The following is a 15,290-nucleotide window of genomic DNA, read 5'->3' as shown; positions in this document are numbered from 1 at the left end:
CGGCATGCATATCCTAATGCTCCCAGGTTTCTCGGAAATTGGCCCACATATTGAATGTTCCGGAGGATGGTCAACATGCATGGCAGTTACCTCCGAGGACACAGGAGAAGTGAGGCCCACACCAAACAATGCCTATATAAAGGCACCAACCCGAATGACACAGGAGAAGTGAGTAAACACATTTTAGCTCTCATATCTTGCGATTTTTTAGCTCGCGATCTACTACGAGAGTACTAACTTAACCATCGGAGCGACCTCACCGAGTTAGCCACCCCAGGTCTTTTAACATTGATTCCTTGCAGGTTTTTCTGAAGAGCTACCTAACTCAACAATCAACCCAACTCGGCACCCAATCTACCCCCAGCTCGACATCCAAGTCCTCATCCAGCAAAAATCCTCCACTTCAGCCTCTAAGTCGTCAGCCACCTAGAAGTAGTCCAAACAATAGGAGAAATAGTTGTTAACTATTATTACTGATAAGAGAAAATGCGGAATTACATTTATAGTAAATGTTAATGATTTTTCATGTGAATAATTTTCACAATTATTTTTTTAATCACTAATTGTTTAAATTACTGTTAATAAGTATTAGTTTGCCATTAATTAATAGCCATGTACAATTAATGTTCTGAATGCGCCCAAGCAAACCGAAGTGTCATTAATTAATTTTCTATTTGATACATAATAATTATTTAGGCAACATTCCCTTCCATTCAGATGTGTGGCTCTCCAATTGTCTTAAAAGAGAGGATATCAAAAGTGATTAATTCCACTTTCAAATAGAATAATAACTATCTTAGAAGTGGTTTATTCAAACACATTCAATCCACTTTTGAAGTGATACAAATATGGTTATTTATTAAAAAAAACATAAAAATTTCAAAATAAATTGTAAATACCAATTAAATTGAATTGTTATTTACAAATAAGACCTCATTTAATCTCTTAAATCATATTAAAAATAATATAAATTAATAGTGATTTTCAAAAAGCAAAATAAAATAGGTCATATAATAGATTGTGAATTACAAAGATGTAAGACCCATATTAGTTTTTCTTATTTACTTTATAATGCGGGTCATTCTCTAATTAATTATTAAACAATATTTAATTAGTAAAGCGGAGAGGTGTAAATCACTTTAACCATATAATTAGTGAATTGATCCGACTAATGAAAATTGAAAAATATAGAAGAGACCCGACCCACATACCCGAAAATGTCATCTTCTTGACCCAACACACCGCTACAGCGGGGATCCTTCCCAATAATCCTTCTGCCGATGTGAAGCCAAATGAATTGGACGTTTGTGATACGAAACAGATGAGATTATCATAAAATGAGAAACAAATTTTATCTGGCTATGCAATTGCAGCCCATTATGCAACTTACAATCTACAACCTAATAAATGAACAACAGTACCATAGCTGCACTGTTAAAACACAAATTGAATGGAAGTGTAGGATAAAAAGGGAGAGTATGATTACTTGGCTTATTGAGAGTGGTGGAAAAGGGGAGGGAGAGAAAAATGTTGGGGGTTTGGAGTAAGGAGAGGCATGGTGGCATGGACAACCTTACTTTATATATATATATATATATATATATATATATATATATATATATATATATATATATATAATAGATTTAGTATTTACAATAAGTATAATTGTTTTAAAAAGAATGGAAGTATAGGATAAATGCAGCAAATCCCAACTTGGTAGTTCATATGCCTCACAGTCCAAATCAAGTCAGGATTGCCTGCATTCCCCCTTGCACATATAAATACCATATAATAGGACACCTGTCATAGACTGAATGAAATTGCAGAATATCCCGGCTCACTCTAGGGGTTTACATTTGTGCCCCACAGAGCACATCTCAGCATGCATTGGAAACATTTTCCGTAGTTGTCATTGTAAAATATTATTAATACATAGTTGGGATGTGTTGTGGGGTGTAGATGCAAATTCTCACTCCAGCCTCTACTATTTTACTATAATTACTTGCAAACAGAACGGTTTTCCATTCAAATTACCCATAAACCCCCTCCAACACCCTGGTGGCAACGAGATTTAATCCCATGTCTCTGCTACAATGAGTCATAGATCCTGCCATGAACCACCGTCGGTCGCTACTTAGTAAATGCAATCGTGCAACTATCTGGAAATACCAGACTTTGTCCCGAATCCTTGTAGACCAATCACACACCAGCTACATACATGTGAGTTCCACCTAAGGGTGTTCATTGTTTGGTTCAAACTGCAAAACCGAACCAAATCAAACTAAATTTGTGGTTTGGTTCAGTCTATATAGGAAAGAGGTTTGGTTCAGCTTCATATTTTACTAAATTGCGGTTTGTGGTTTCGATTTGGTTTTTTGAACTTATAAACCAAATCATAAATTGTAAATTGAAATTATATATATTATATAAAATATAAATTTATAAATATACAATATAATTATATAACTAAATGATGTATAAATATTATATATAATATGATAAGATATATCTAAACCAAATATAAAATAGTATAAATATATATTCATTTTATAATAAAATAATAAAACAAAAGTTTTAAGTTTTAATTTTAGGGTTCTATTTGGATTTCTAATTGGGTTAAGCCCAATGAAGTCAAAGAATATATGGTCCAAAGTTCCCCAAGTTGTATTAAAAATTGCACCAAACGGTAATAAAACGGTTTAGTTTGATTTAGAAATTTTTCAAACCATAATTTATTAGTTTGGTCTGACATCTTTAAACTGCACCATACCAGACTGTGAACACCTCTAGCTCCACCCACATGTGAAGCTGACATGGTTTATAATGATTGACCCAATAACTTTGTAACTCACAAAGGGGATTCAAAGAACTCCTGAATTTACTAGCACAGTACATCATATATGGCAAGGATTATTAGCTTTATACATTGAACTGTCAATGGACTCCCAAAGCCCAATACCCAATTTAACTTAAATCCGATTATCCTGGATTTGAATTTTAGAAATTGTATTTGATTAATATTGGGATGGGGATGCGGAATTAACCTCACCAAATCCCATTAAAATTAGAGTTCAACAAAAAAAAAATTACTATTATATATATATATATATAGTATAATTAAGTCTATATATAACTAAATGGAATAATTTATAATTGATAAATTTAATATTTCATATTTATATACGTTTTTATACATTAACAAGTTAAATATGATTGGTTTTTTAAAAGTTTTGTTTTTTTCACAATTTTAAACACAATAAGTTAGATGTGGGTTAAATCCAAATTCGATCTAAGTCTTATTAGGGTTGTGTCTTATTTTTCAATCTCTGGATTATTTTTAATCTAACAGTCAGTGTGATCCCTCTTTAGGTTAAAGAGGGTTTTACATATAAAAGATTTATTTTGTATGTAGGGTTGGGTTTGTGAGAGAGAGAGAGATGTTTACTCTTTTTCTTGTTGGAGAAGAAAAAAGAGAGGTAGAGAGAAAGAGAGCACTCTTGGTGTAAGAGGAGTTTTCTCTTATTTTTGTTTTTCAGGTTGAGAGGGGGAGAAATGGTGTACAAGGGTTAAGGATTGGTTTCGGCTATAAATCCCAAGGTGCCTATATTGTTTCTCATTGTATTTCATAGTGAACAGTTTTTCATCTCTCCCATGGATGTAGGAAGTAAAGCTGAACCATGTAAATTCTTTGTGTTCTTGGTGGTGTTTATTTTATTTGTCTTCTTGGGTTTCGCTATTTTTGTTGCTATTGGATTTTTTCTTGATTGCTATTTCAAACGCTTTGTGGTTTTATTCTATGAGTGATTGTTGTGAAACCCCAACAAAGTGGTATTAGAGCTCCCAAGTTGGTGTTTACAAGGTATTTGCAAAATTGCTTAAGAGATGTTAAATATTTACCAAACGGTAGTATGGAACGATTGAAAGCCCAACTGGTTTCTAAGGGTTATTCTCAGTTATATGGGGTGGATTATATAGTAACATTCTCCCTTGTAACTAAGATTGGTTCAATTCGTGTCTTCATTTTCTCAACAGTTATGTATGATTGGCCTTTGTTTCAACTTGACACTACAAATGCCTTCCTCCATAGTGATCTTTTGGAGAAAGTCTACATGGAGCAACCACCAGGGTTTATTGCTCAGGAGGAGGATGGTAAGGTATGTAAGCTCAAGAAAACAACTTATGAGCTGAAACAGTCTCTTTGTGCTTGGTTTGGGAAGTTTAGTGATGTGGTAAAATATTTTAGATGAAACAATGTCAGGTCGACCACTAAGTGTTCAGTTATGTTTCTGAAGCCAGAAAGATTTTATTAGTGGTTTATGTGGATAATATAGTCATAACTAATAGTGATAGACTAGGGATTAACAAGCTAAACGCCTTTCTGCATAACCATTTCCAAACAAAAGATCTTGGGAAATTGAAGTATTTCTTAGGTATAGAAATTGCCAAGTCGAAACAATGTATAAATTTGTGCCAAAGAAAATATGCTCTTGATCTGTTAAAAGAAACATGACTATTAGGTGTTAAACCAACTAAAACACCCATGGAACCAAATGCTAAGTTGAGCAGTGATGTAGGTGAAATGTTTGATAATCTTAAAATATATAAATGGTTAGTGGAGAAGCTGAACTACCTAACCATTACCTAACCAGATATCTCCATTGTCGTCAGTGTGGTGAGCCAATTTATACAAAACCCCCGAGTACCTCACTGTGATGCAGTTCTTAAAATTGTACAGTACTTGAAGGGAACTCCAGGTCACATGTTGTTGTACAAGCTAGGAGGAAGTCCTGAGATAGTTGGGTTTACAGATGTAGATTGAACAAACTCGATGTCTAACATGATATCCACTACAGGTTATTACACATTTCTTAGAGAAAATCTAGTGGCATGAAAGAATTAGAAGCAAACTATTGTAGTAAGGAGTAGTATTGAAGTTGAATACAGGGTCATGGCACACAGCCACACACCACATGTGAATTAGTGTGGTTGAAAAATCTTTTACAGGAAGTTGGATTCTCAATGAACAAACCTATGAGATTGTACTGTGACAATTAAACAGCAATCCACATCTCATTTAATCTAATTTTTCATAAGAGAAAAAAACACAGAGGTTGATTGCTATTTTGTAAGGGAGAAAGTCCTTACTAGAAAGATAAGCACAAAGCACGTGAGTTCGAGTGATCACTTGTTTACAAAAAGTTTAAGTTCAAAGAGAGTGAACTATACATGTAACAAGCTAGGATTATATGACATATTCTCTAGCTTGAAGGGGAGTATTAGAATCAATTGAATACGGATCACTTAATCTTTTCATTATACTTTAAGTAGTGATTTGTCAATTCTGTTTTGTTTTAAGTTATTTGTCCCATACTTTAAGTAGGAGCATATTAGATTTTCTATCCTTAATTGATATAATAAATTGTTATGGTCGATTGGGAGAGGATTACACTCTCTAGTTCGACAGAATTTTCTTTATATTCCTCTCTCTCTGAACAGACTTTATCTGAGCCACCAAAACATCCACCAACGACCATACTGCACAAAACTATCAGAACAGAAAAAATACAAGGGTATCCAAAGTATAAGGTTCCGACTTCCCTCCAGCAATTATACCAATTGCCACAGAGAACGCTCATATTGTATAAAGAAAAATTGTTAAGGATCACCAAGGGTAATTGAACAGTTAGAACACATCAATACATATATGATATTTATATTTACCAAAGTAAATACATATGTGACATTAAAAAAAGGTTGCTGGTATACATTTCTACAGTCTACAAACGGGGAGGGAATCACAAGACCATAAAATTTTCGCAAAAGCACAATATAGAAAACCTTCGGCTCTTCTAAAATAGATGATTCCAGGACTTGGAAACTGTCATTCTTTTCAATCAGGTTCCAACTTTGGGAATCCAGTTGAATTTCACATCCGTGAGGAGCTCAACAGGTATCCACCATAGATATTTACTATTCCTTCTTTACAATATGTATAATTGTATATACACACAAACCCAGCACAAACTGAATGAATAGTAGCTCACCGAAGATCAACAACATCAAACTTCAAATTGGGGTTCATATAGACATGGGAACAGTGTTCATAGATTGGGCTGCCATCCTCAGGTTCTTCATGAGGATGAAACCCTCGCTGTTGACAATTACGGATCACGGATACACCACTTGGGTCAGATAGATGAAATATGCCATATTGCCTGCAGTATCATAGCAAATATCATACTATTAAAATATAGTGTTCATACATGAATGTATCTGGATAAGATTCATATGGCCAACCACTGATGGTTTTTAATTCTTGGGAGGGTTTAAACAAAGGAAATTTCTGCTATATACTTCTCTATAACCACGCTTTCTACAACCAAGATATTAAAAATAAAAAATGTCCTATCCAGATTACCCACTCAACAGAAGATCCCCTAGAGGCCTAGATTGGCCACGTATCTAAAGCTGTAGTATGTGAATTTATTACAGGCTCCTATCTACAGAATGTATTCTGATCAACAGCCCGTGAATTAAAATTTCTTTTTAATAAAAGCGTATTAAAGAACACAGATATTGATCTGAAATTTGAGTCGTAATACTGGGCCAGTTACACCAGATCAATTTTGACTGTATGGGTCCTGCATCATACATCATATAGGGACAATCTGAAGAATCAAGTGTGTGGCAATAACAGTCCTTGGGTGCCAACTGTTGTCAGTTGTCATCATCCTCACAAGGGACTTAAATGAAGTGGTGGGTACTGATTGCCACACACTTGATTCTTCAGATTGTCCCCAGATGATCCAGGATCCAAAGAGTCATAATTGGAATTTTTTTATTTTTTATATATTTTATATCTTAAATAGTAGATCAAAAATAACTCAATTTGACCTTTTTCCAGTACTTTGGTTTGACAATTCATAACAAGAGAGAGATCAAGGAGGATATCATCCATAGATAGAGCAATAGGTCAGGCCTATCCGACGGAACCAAACCAACCGAACCGATTATATCAGTTCCTATTGTGTATGTCTCCCTGTTAATAATTGAGTTGGGACTGGTTCTTGCTGTTTTGAACCGATTATGCAGTTAATAATATATAAAGTTTCCTGGTTTACTTGTAATTTTTGTTGTATTTTATCAGTAAAAGGGTAAATTTCATAGACAGTATACAAGATAATTTTGGCTAAAAACACTTGTTCATCACCATATAAACAGTTTGTTATTTTACTGTCATTTTTATTAAGGTTATATTATCAAAAATGGAAGTTCTAACTTCTAAGTTGTTATTATCATATAGGTAATTTTAGATTTCAAGTATAATCGAATCTAATCGGGGCAGACCAATTATACTGATTAAAAATTGATTTGGTTCTGGGTCTATCTTATGAAACCAATTTGTTAGAATGCTCGAGTCAGGGGTATTTTGGTCATTCTGGTTTATCTTCTTGAAAGTGAAAGGTCTATTGTATCTGAGTTTAAGTTATGTGTCCCATCTTCTATGAGGGACAAAATTGTCTTTCTTGTAACTCTAATTTTTATGAATAAAATCCAAGTGGGTCGGCTAGGAGAGTGATTTTTCACATTCTCTCTTCTAGTTTGGCCGAACACTCTTCTTCTCTCCTTCTTTCTCTTTTTTTTCTTCTTTCTTCTTCTCTACTTTGACCTAGAATCAACTAGGGTTTATTCACATGGTATCAGAGCAATAAGGTCTCGTGTTTTCTTGCTGCTGTCTTCTTCCTGGGTTCGCCGCCAGCTTCACAGTAGGTTTCATCATCCTACAGCTGACCTTATTGGAGACTCGATAAGTTTTTGCCCGTCTTAAGAGGACATCCATTGAGCCAGTGGAACATTCTTCCTTCTCTGATAGATCTGGTTTGGTAGTGACTAAAGGGAGTGGCCATGGAAGTAGAAGTGGTGGTGGCAGTAGTGGCCCTCCAAGCAACCGTGGTGGACACATGTTTAACCGGGCTAGTGGTCGGACTGGAGGCTAAGAGTCAGGGGGAGGCCGTGGAAAAGGAAGGAGTAATGCTCAGAGAAAATGTACACATTGTGGCTTAGAGGGGCACACAGTTAATTTCTGCTATGATTTGCGTGGTCCATCCAACACTTGGGCTAACCATGCTACATCTAAGAGTAGTAGCACAATTACTGAAAGCCAGCAAACAGCCCCAACCCCCTCCACACCCGCTTGTGCTTCCGGTGAGTGTACCACGGGCAGTATATGAGCAGTTCCTTCAAACATCTCAGCAGAACACAGCTACACTTGCCCATTCAGATATGACTTGCTTAGCTTCCAAAGCCTCACCCTGGATCATTGATTCCGAAGCCTCGGACCATATGTCTGGGACTCTTGATTTATTTTCTTCCCTTTCTCGCTCCTCCACATCTCAGACAGTTACACTTGCTAATGGTTCTACATCTCCTATTTGGGGTATTGGTGATATTGATCTCTCCTCCTTGTCTTTAACATCTATTTTATATGTTCCTAAGTTCCCTTTTAACCTTATGTCTGTTAGTAAATTAACCAAGTCCCTTAATTGTTCTGTAACCTTCTATCCTTCTTCTTGTGTGTTTCAGGATCTCAAAACGGGGAAGAAGATTGGTGGAGGGCATGAAGCAGGTGGTTTGTATTACCTTGATGGTGGTGGCCCCCCAGTGGCTTTTCAATCGTCTCTTACTCCTCTCCAATGGCACTGCAGACTTGATCACCCCTCTCTCAAGGCTTTGAAGCTGCTAGTTCCTTCCTTGCGTCATCTTTCATCATTAGATTGTGAGTCATGTCAGTTGGGAAAACATCATCGAGTCTCATTTAGTCCAAGAATTGATACTCGTGTCTCAAGTCCTTTTGCTTTAGTTCATTCTGATGTAAGGGGTCCAGTTAAAGTGGTGTCATACAATGGATTTAAGTATTTTGTAATCTTTGTTGATGAATTTTCAAGGATGACATGGATCTATCTTATGAAAGACCGTAGTGAATTGTTCTCTATTTTTCAGAAATTTCATGCTAAAATACGCACTCAATTTGGTGTTCATATGAAAATACTTCGCTCCGATAATGCCAAAGAATACATTTCCTCACCATTTCAGCAATACCTAGAACATCATGGAATAATTCATCAAACTTCTTGTGCCTACGCCCCGCAACAAAATGGTGTAGCTGAACGGAAAAATAGACATCTTCTTGAAACTGCTCGGTCCTTGATGATCAATATGCATGTCCCAAAGCATTTTTGGAGTGATGTTCTTACATCCTGTTTTCTGATAAATTGAATGCCCATGTCCTTGGAAGTCAATCCCCTTTCTCCGTGTTGTTTCCCACTTTGTCTCCATTTCCTCTCACCCCAAGAGTCTGTGGCTGTGTTTGTTTTGTTCAACACTTGGAGCCTGGAGTAGACAAGCTAGATGCTCGAGCTACGAAGTGTATTTTTCTTGGCTACTCGAGGACTCAGAAAGGTATAAGTGTTATAACCCAAAATTTCATAAATCATTTGTGTCACCTTCTTTGAATCAGTTCCATTCTTCTTAGATGCCAGGGTCTCTTCTTCTCCCTCTGTGGTTCCTCTTCCTGTACCGGTTGTGGACCCTCTTCTCGTAGCTCACATTCCTTCTGCAGATGCACATCATATGCCTGTTACTACAGAGAGGCTGCCAATTACTCAAGTGTATACCCGCAGAAGTGCTTCAGCCCCTCCTCCACTTCAGCACCTATCGACAGATCCTGCTACTACTCCTCCCTCAGATCTTGATCTCCCTATTGCCTTGCGGAAAGGTAAACGTACTTGCACTTCTCATCCCATTCCAGACTATGTTTCCACTGCTCACCTTTCTGCTTCTCATTGCAAGTTTATATCATTACTCTCATCGGTTCCCATTCCCAAGACTGCACAAGAAGCCCTTACCTCCCCAGGGTGGCGGCAAGCCATGGAAGAAGAACTCTCTGCTCTACAACATAATCACACGTGGGAACTCACCACTCTTCCTCCTGGTAAGCACACTGTTGGGTGTAAATGGGTCTATACAGTGAAGCATCTTCCTGATGGCAGTGTGGAACGATTGAAGGCACGGTTAGTGGCCAAGGGCTATTCTCAGTTATACGGTGTGGACTATATGGAGACATTCTCTCCTGTGGCTAAAATTGGTTCAGTTCGGGTGTTGATCTCATTAGCTGCTATGTATGATTGGCCTCTCATACAACTTGACATCAAAAATGCCTTCCTACATGGTGATCTTGTTGAGGAGGTGTATATGAAGCAACCACCAGGGTTTGTTGCTCAAAGGGAGGCTGGTAAGGTGTGCAAGCTCAAAAAGGCAATCTATGGACTGAAACAATCTCCACGTGCATGGTTTGGAAGGTTTAGTGAAGTGGTGAAGGCCTTTGGGATGAAACAGTGTTAGGTTGATCATTTTGTGTTTAGCTATAACTCAAAGGATGGGAAAATCTTGCTAGTCGTGTATGTGGATGATATTGTCATAACTGGAAGTGACAACAATGGAATTGACAGGCTGAAAAAATTCTTACAAGACCACTTCAATACAAAAGATCTGGGGAAGCTAAAGTATTTCCTAGGAATAGAGGTTGTGAGATCAAAACAGGGGATCAACCTATGTCAGAGAAAATATGTTATTGATCTACTTGAAGAAACAGGGTTGTTAGGTGCTAAACCAGCAGAGACTCCTATGGAACTCAATGCCAAGTTAAGTGTGGATGCAGGTGAAGAGTTTGATGATCCTGGAAGATACAGAAGGTTGGTGGGAAAGTTGAACTACCTGACCATTATCCGACCAGATATATCATTTGTTATGAGTGTGGTGAGTCAATTTATGCAACATCCCCGGGTTCCTCACTAGGAAGCTATTCTGAGAATTGTTAGGTACCTAAAGGGTGCTCCAGGTCGTGGTTTGTTATATCAAAAGGGAGGAACTCTTGAGATAGTAGGGTACACAGATGCTGACTGGGCTGACTCTATATCAGACAGGAGGTCAACCACAGGGTATTGTACCTTCCTGGGTGGCAATCTTGTAACTTGGAAGAGCAAGAAGCAAACAGTAGTGGCAAGAAGTAGTGCAGAAGCAGAGTACAGGGCTATGGCCCATACCACATGTGAACTAGTATGGCTGAAGAACTTACTACAGGAGATGGGATTCTCAATTGACAAACCCATGAAACTATATTGTGATAACCAAGTTGTTGTTCACATCTCATCGAATCCCGTCTTCCATGAAAGAACTAAACATATTGAGGTGGATTGTCACTTTGTGAGAGAAAAAGTGATAAGTGGGGTAATAACTACATCTCATGTGAGCTCAGGAAATCAGTGGGCTGATCTCTTCACAAAGGGATTGTCTCGGGGAAGAATAGATTACATTTGTAACAAGCTAGGACTATATGATATATACTCTCCAGCTTGAGGGGGAGTGTTAGAATGCTCGAGTCAGGGGTATTTTGGCCATTCTGGTTTATCTTCTTGAAAGTGAAAGGTCTACTGTATCTGAGTTTAAGTTGTGTCCCATCTTCTATGAGGGACAAAATTGTCTTTCTTGTAACTCTAAGTTTTATGAATAAAATTCAAGTGGGTCGGCTAGGAGAGTGATTTTTCACATTCCCTCTTCTAGTCTAGCCAAACACTCTTCTTCTCTCCTTCTTCTTCTTTCTCTTTTCTTTCTTCTTTCTTCTTCTCTACTTTGACCTAGAATCAACTAGGGTTTATTCACACAATTAATAATCAGTTTTGGAACTGAGCACACTCTGTCCCAAACCAGACCCATTGACAGATCTACCTATAGAATTAGAGCTGGATGGAGCGCTAGCACTCAAGCCGACATGTCCAAAAAATGAGTGTAGCAGAAATGGATATGTTAACATGGATGAGTGAAAAAACTAGAAAGAATAGGGTTAGAAATAAAGTCATTTAAAGGAACCTAGGAGTAAATCCAATAGGTAATAAAATGAGAGAAAGTAGACTAAGATGGTTTGATCACATGCATAGAAGACCACGGACAGCACCCTTAAGAAGAATTGATCTATTGCAACTTGCAAGTTGAAGGAGCTAGAAGGGCTAGGGATAGACCAAAAAAGACATGGGTCAAGTAGTAAGAAATGATTCAAGTGATTCTCAAAGCCCTAGAGTGATTCCTAGTATTAATTTGACAACAAATATGGCATTAAACAAAACGGAATGGTGAAACAGGAGGTTGATGACCCCAAACAATCTATTTTCTTGAGTGATTCTCAAAGCCCTAGAGTGATTCCTAGGTTTTTCTTGTCTTTTCTTCTATGTTTTCTTAGTTCGTCCACGAACAGCCATCAAGACCTGAGAAAAAGCAATAAAAATCCTTCATTTAGCATCAAACTAAACTGATCCTGGATAAGCTTCTCTCAATTTCCTAAATTCTCAACATTGGCACACCCCTAAAGAAACTTCTCTCTCTAAAGAATCCTTACCAAACCCTAGTGAAAATCAAGTTTCATTTAGCTACCCTCCATATTTCAAGTTTCTTTTCATCTCATTGGAACAGTTTCAAAAAAATCTCACTAAAAACCCTAGCTTTCTAAGGTTTCTAATTTTAGGAACCATCCAAACCTTTTCAGAACCCCGCCAAATTCAATCCCCTTCTTTAGTTTACCATCCTAAACACTCATCTAAAAAAGTTGGAAGAAATTACATTCCAATCAAAAGATATTAAATTGCTTTTGTTCTCTCTAGAAATTTTAGCATATTACAGACCCAAAAAAAATCTTCATACTATTCCAAATTAGTTTCTTTAATCAAATCAAAGAGTGTTATAGCCTTTAGTAAACCTCCATCCACTTTTTCTAGACCTCCCCCTCACCCTACAAACCCAAACATTAACCTTAGGCTCAAACTCTAGAAAGCATCATTTCTTATTCACTTATTCACTTCTTCAATAAATTTGTTACCAGTCCAGCCTTGGATCATATCGGTCCTACATTACTATGTCAAAGCAACCCGTGCATTGGTTACAACAAAGATGTGCATTGGATAGAGAAGCAAACCTATAGTACAGAGGAAAGGATTTTATTTTTGAATATTCACAATGTCCCACATGATATATGAGAATCCATATAATATTGATTACTGTCCAAGTTTTTTAAGGCTATTTTTCTGGCTATAGCTTTTTTTTATCAATAACTGAATTTCATTAGATTTATAAAAAATAATTACAGGTTTGGGAGAGGTAAAGTGTCTTACCTCTCCACAACAATTATGCAATTACAATTCTTCCCACCCCTTGTTTAGCTAAAACATCAGCAAAAGCATTTGCAGTCCTTTTAATCCAATTGAACTGCACTTCCATATCTTTAGTGAGCCATTTAAATCTCTTTTTCTCATTATTGGTGAGCCATTTAAATCTTTTTTTCTCATTGTTGAAAATCCAGAAACCCTCGTCTTCCTTTTGCATCCATTCCACTACTGACTTAGAGTTACCTTCGGTGATCAACTTCCAAACATCCAGTTCCTTTGCCTATTGCACTCCTTCCATGACAGCCATGACCTCAGCCCTTAGAGAGTCACCTACTCCAATTGGGCCCGAATATAATCCAATAACTCTGCCTTCACCATCTCTAAAAACCCCTCCAATACCAGAAGGACCTGGGTTTCCAGCACTACTATCAAAGTTCAGTTTGATGTAATTAAACATTGGAGGAGACCAAACAGGACTTATATTGGGTCTATGAGACTATGACAATCAGAACTGGCCACTTCCTTCCATGAGTTCAAGATATCACTTGTTGAGAAGTTGGCAAACATATCCATAGATTTAACCCAATGAACCAGTCTCACCGTAATGGTTTCTATGATAGCTTCTCTACTTCTTTCCTTGTCTGACAACAATCTTGCATTTTTCTGGATATAGCTTTGAATACATCAAACTAAAATAATCCTGGATAGGGCAGAATAGAGCACTAGGACTCCTGTAGTCAACCCTGCATAACAGCACGAGTCCATGATGATGATGAGAGACAAGGAACAAAAGTTTTGCGGGACAATAATCGATAATTGCATGTGATTTCCAGTTATAATTGGGCGGGGTTAGGTAGTGAAAGCTAGCCTAACGTGGCATCCATGTGTTAGGTAAAAGCTAAAACATGAGTGACGGTACAAATGGAGTTAGATTTCAGTACAACCTCTGCCAACAAGTCTGTGACACCTTGTCATTTCCTTAACAAGAGAATCTACTAGATTATTCACCTCCAATATCCAAGAGAAGGAGATATACATGAAGTCTCAATTTCATTAGCAGTGGGACAAGGACTACCCTTTGGTACAAGAGTTGAAAAATGGCCAACCTGTATAATTTCTACAGTTTGTTTATCCTATCCCCTACATGCCATTTATAAGAATTGGGAAGAAGGATTCCTAAGATAGCAGGGTAATCTGAACAATAAAAATTTAGCCTGCTAGTGCTAGGCAATCCAAGCAGAAACATATCTGAATTTTCCTGTAAAAAACACTGTTCACTATTTATTAGCATTCACATTAATATCCAGTCGATCCAAAATCAATATTCTTCCATCATGGGATTTTGGGACATAGACAACCTAAGAAGGGTTTAGGTATCTAGATTTTTTTATCAAAAGAAAGTTGAAGAACCCAGGAAATCTGGACTCCTACACTCCAAAGGGTGAAGTTGAATTTTGACAGGATCACAATAGCTTTTTAAACAAATTGGTTAGCAAGAGAGATAGGTGTCTCTCGCAACTGAGTTCAAAGGTCAGCTAATGGGCTAGCTGATATGTTGGCAAAGGGAGAACTTGTTTTGGGCTAAGACTGTTTTTGGGGTCAACAGCCTTGTGTTTGGGTGGTTGACAGTTGTACAATTTTTGTTAAATTAATTTCAATGAAAATCACCGTTTCCTATCAAAAAAGTAATAATAAGTTGAAAGAATACAACTGGCAGAACCTAAACATCAAGTAGATGTGCAACTTTGCAGAAGGTGAATGATTTGGATGAATATAGTTTACTTGTTACTTGGGAACATAACCAATGGTTAACAAATTTTGATTGCTCACTCAAAGTGGGAGCAAGTGACCAAATTAAATTCAAGGAAGACAATTGGAGTTCAGTTTACAGGCTTTACTTGTACTTGAATGTTTATGAGGTGGGGGATCAGGTGAAATGGAACCCTTGTTTTCAAAGACCCTTGATGGACTGAGAACTTGAGGAGTGTTCAAGGTTTCTGTTCTGATATTCAACAAGGAACTCATTGAACTAGATATACAAGACTAAAGAAGCCATTTTGTGGAGGATTACTCCATTTG

General features: G+C 37.2%; 1 protein-coding gene across 1 annotated transcript in view; it reads right to left on the bottom strand.

The window, feature by feature from the left end:
• Positions 1 to 5,677: 5,677 nt before the first annotated feature.
• LOC104605118 (AMSH-like ubiquitin thioesterase 3) overlaps positions 5,678 to 15,290 on the bottom strand; it is a 49,415-nt gene continuing 39,802 nt past the window's right edge. The window contains exon 14 of the mRNA XM_010269740.2: positions 5,678 to 6,215. Within this exon, the coding sequence (XP_010268042.1) occupies positions 6,041 to 6,215 (175 nt within the window). The 3' untranslated portion in view covers positions 5,678 to 6,040. The remainder of the gene's footprint in view (positions 6,216 to 15,290) is intronic.

This window comes from Nelumbo nucifera, chromosome 4, assembly GCF_055504915.1.
Source record: "Nelumbo nucifera cultivar China Antique chromosome 4, China Antique-T2T, whole genome shotgun sequence".
Taxonomy (NCBI): Eukaryota; Viridiplantae; Streptophyta; class Magnoliopsida; order Proteales; family Nelumbonaceae; genus Nelumbo; species Nelumbo nucifera.
The sequence above is the reverse complement of the archived record's forward strand: the minus strand, read 5'-3'. Positions and strand labels throughout refer to the sequence as shown.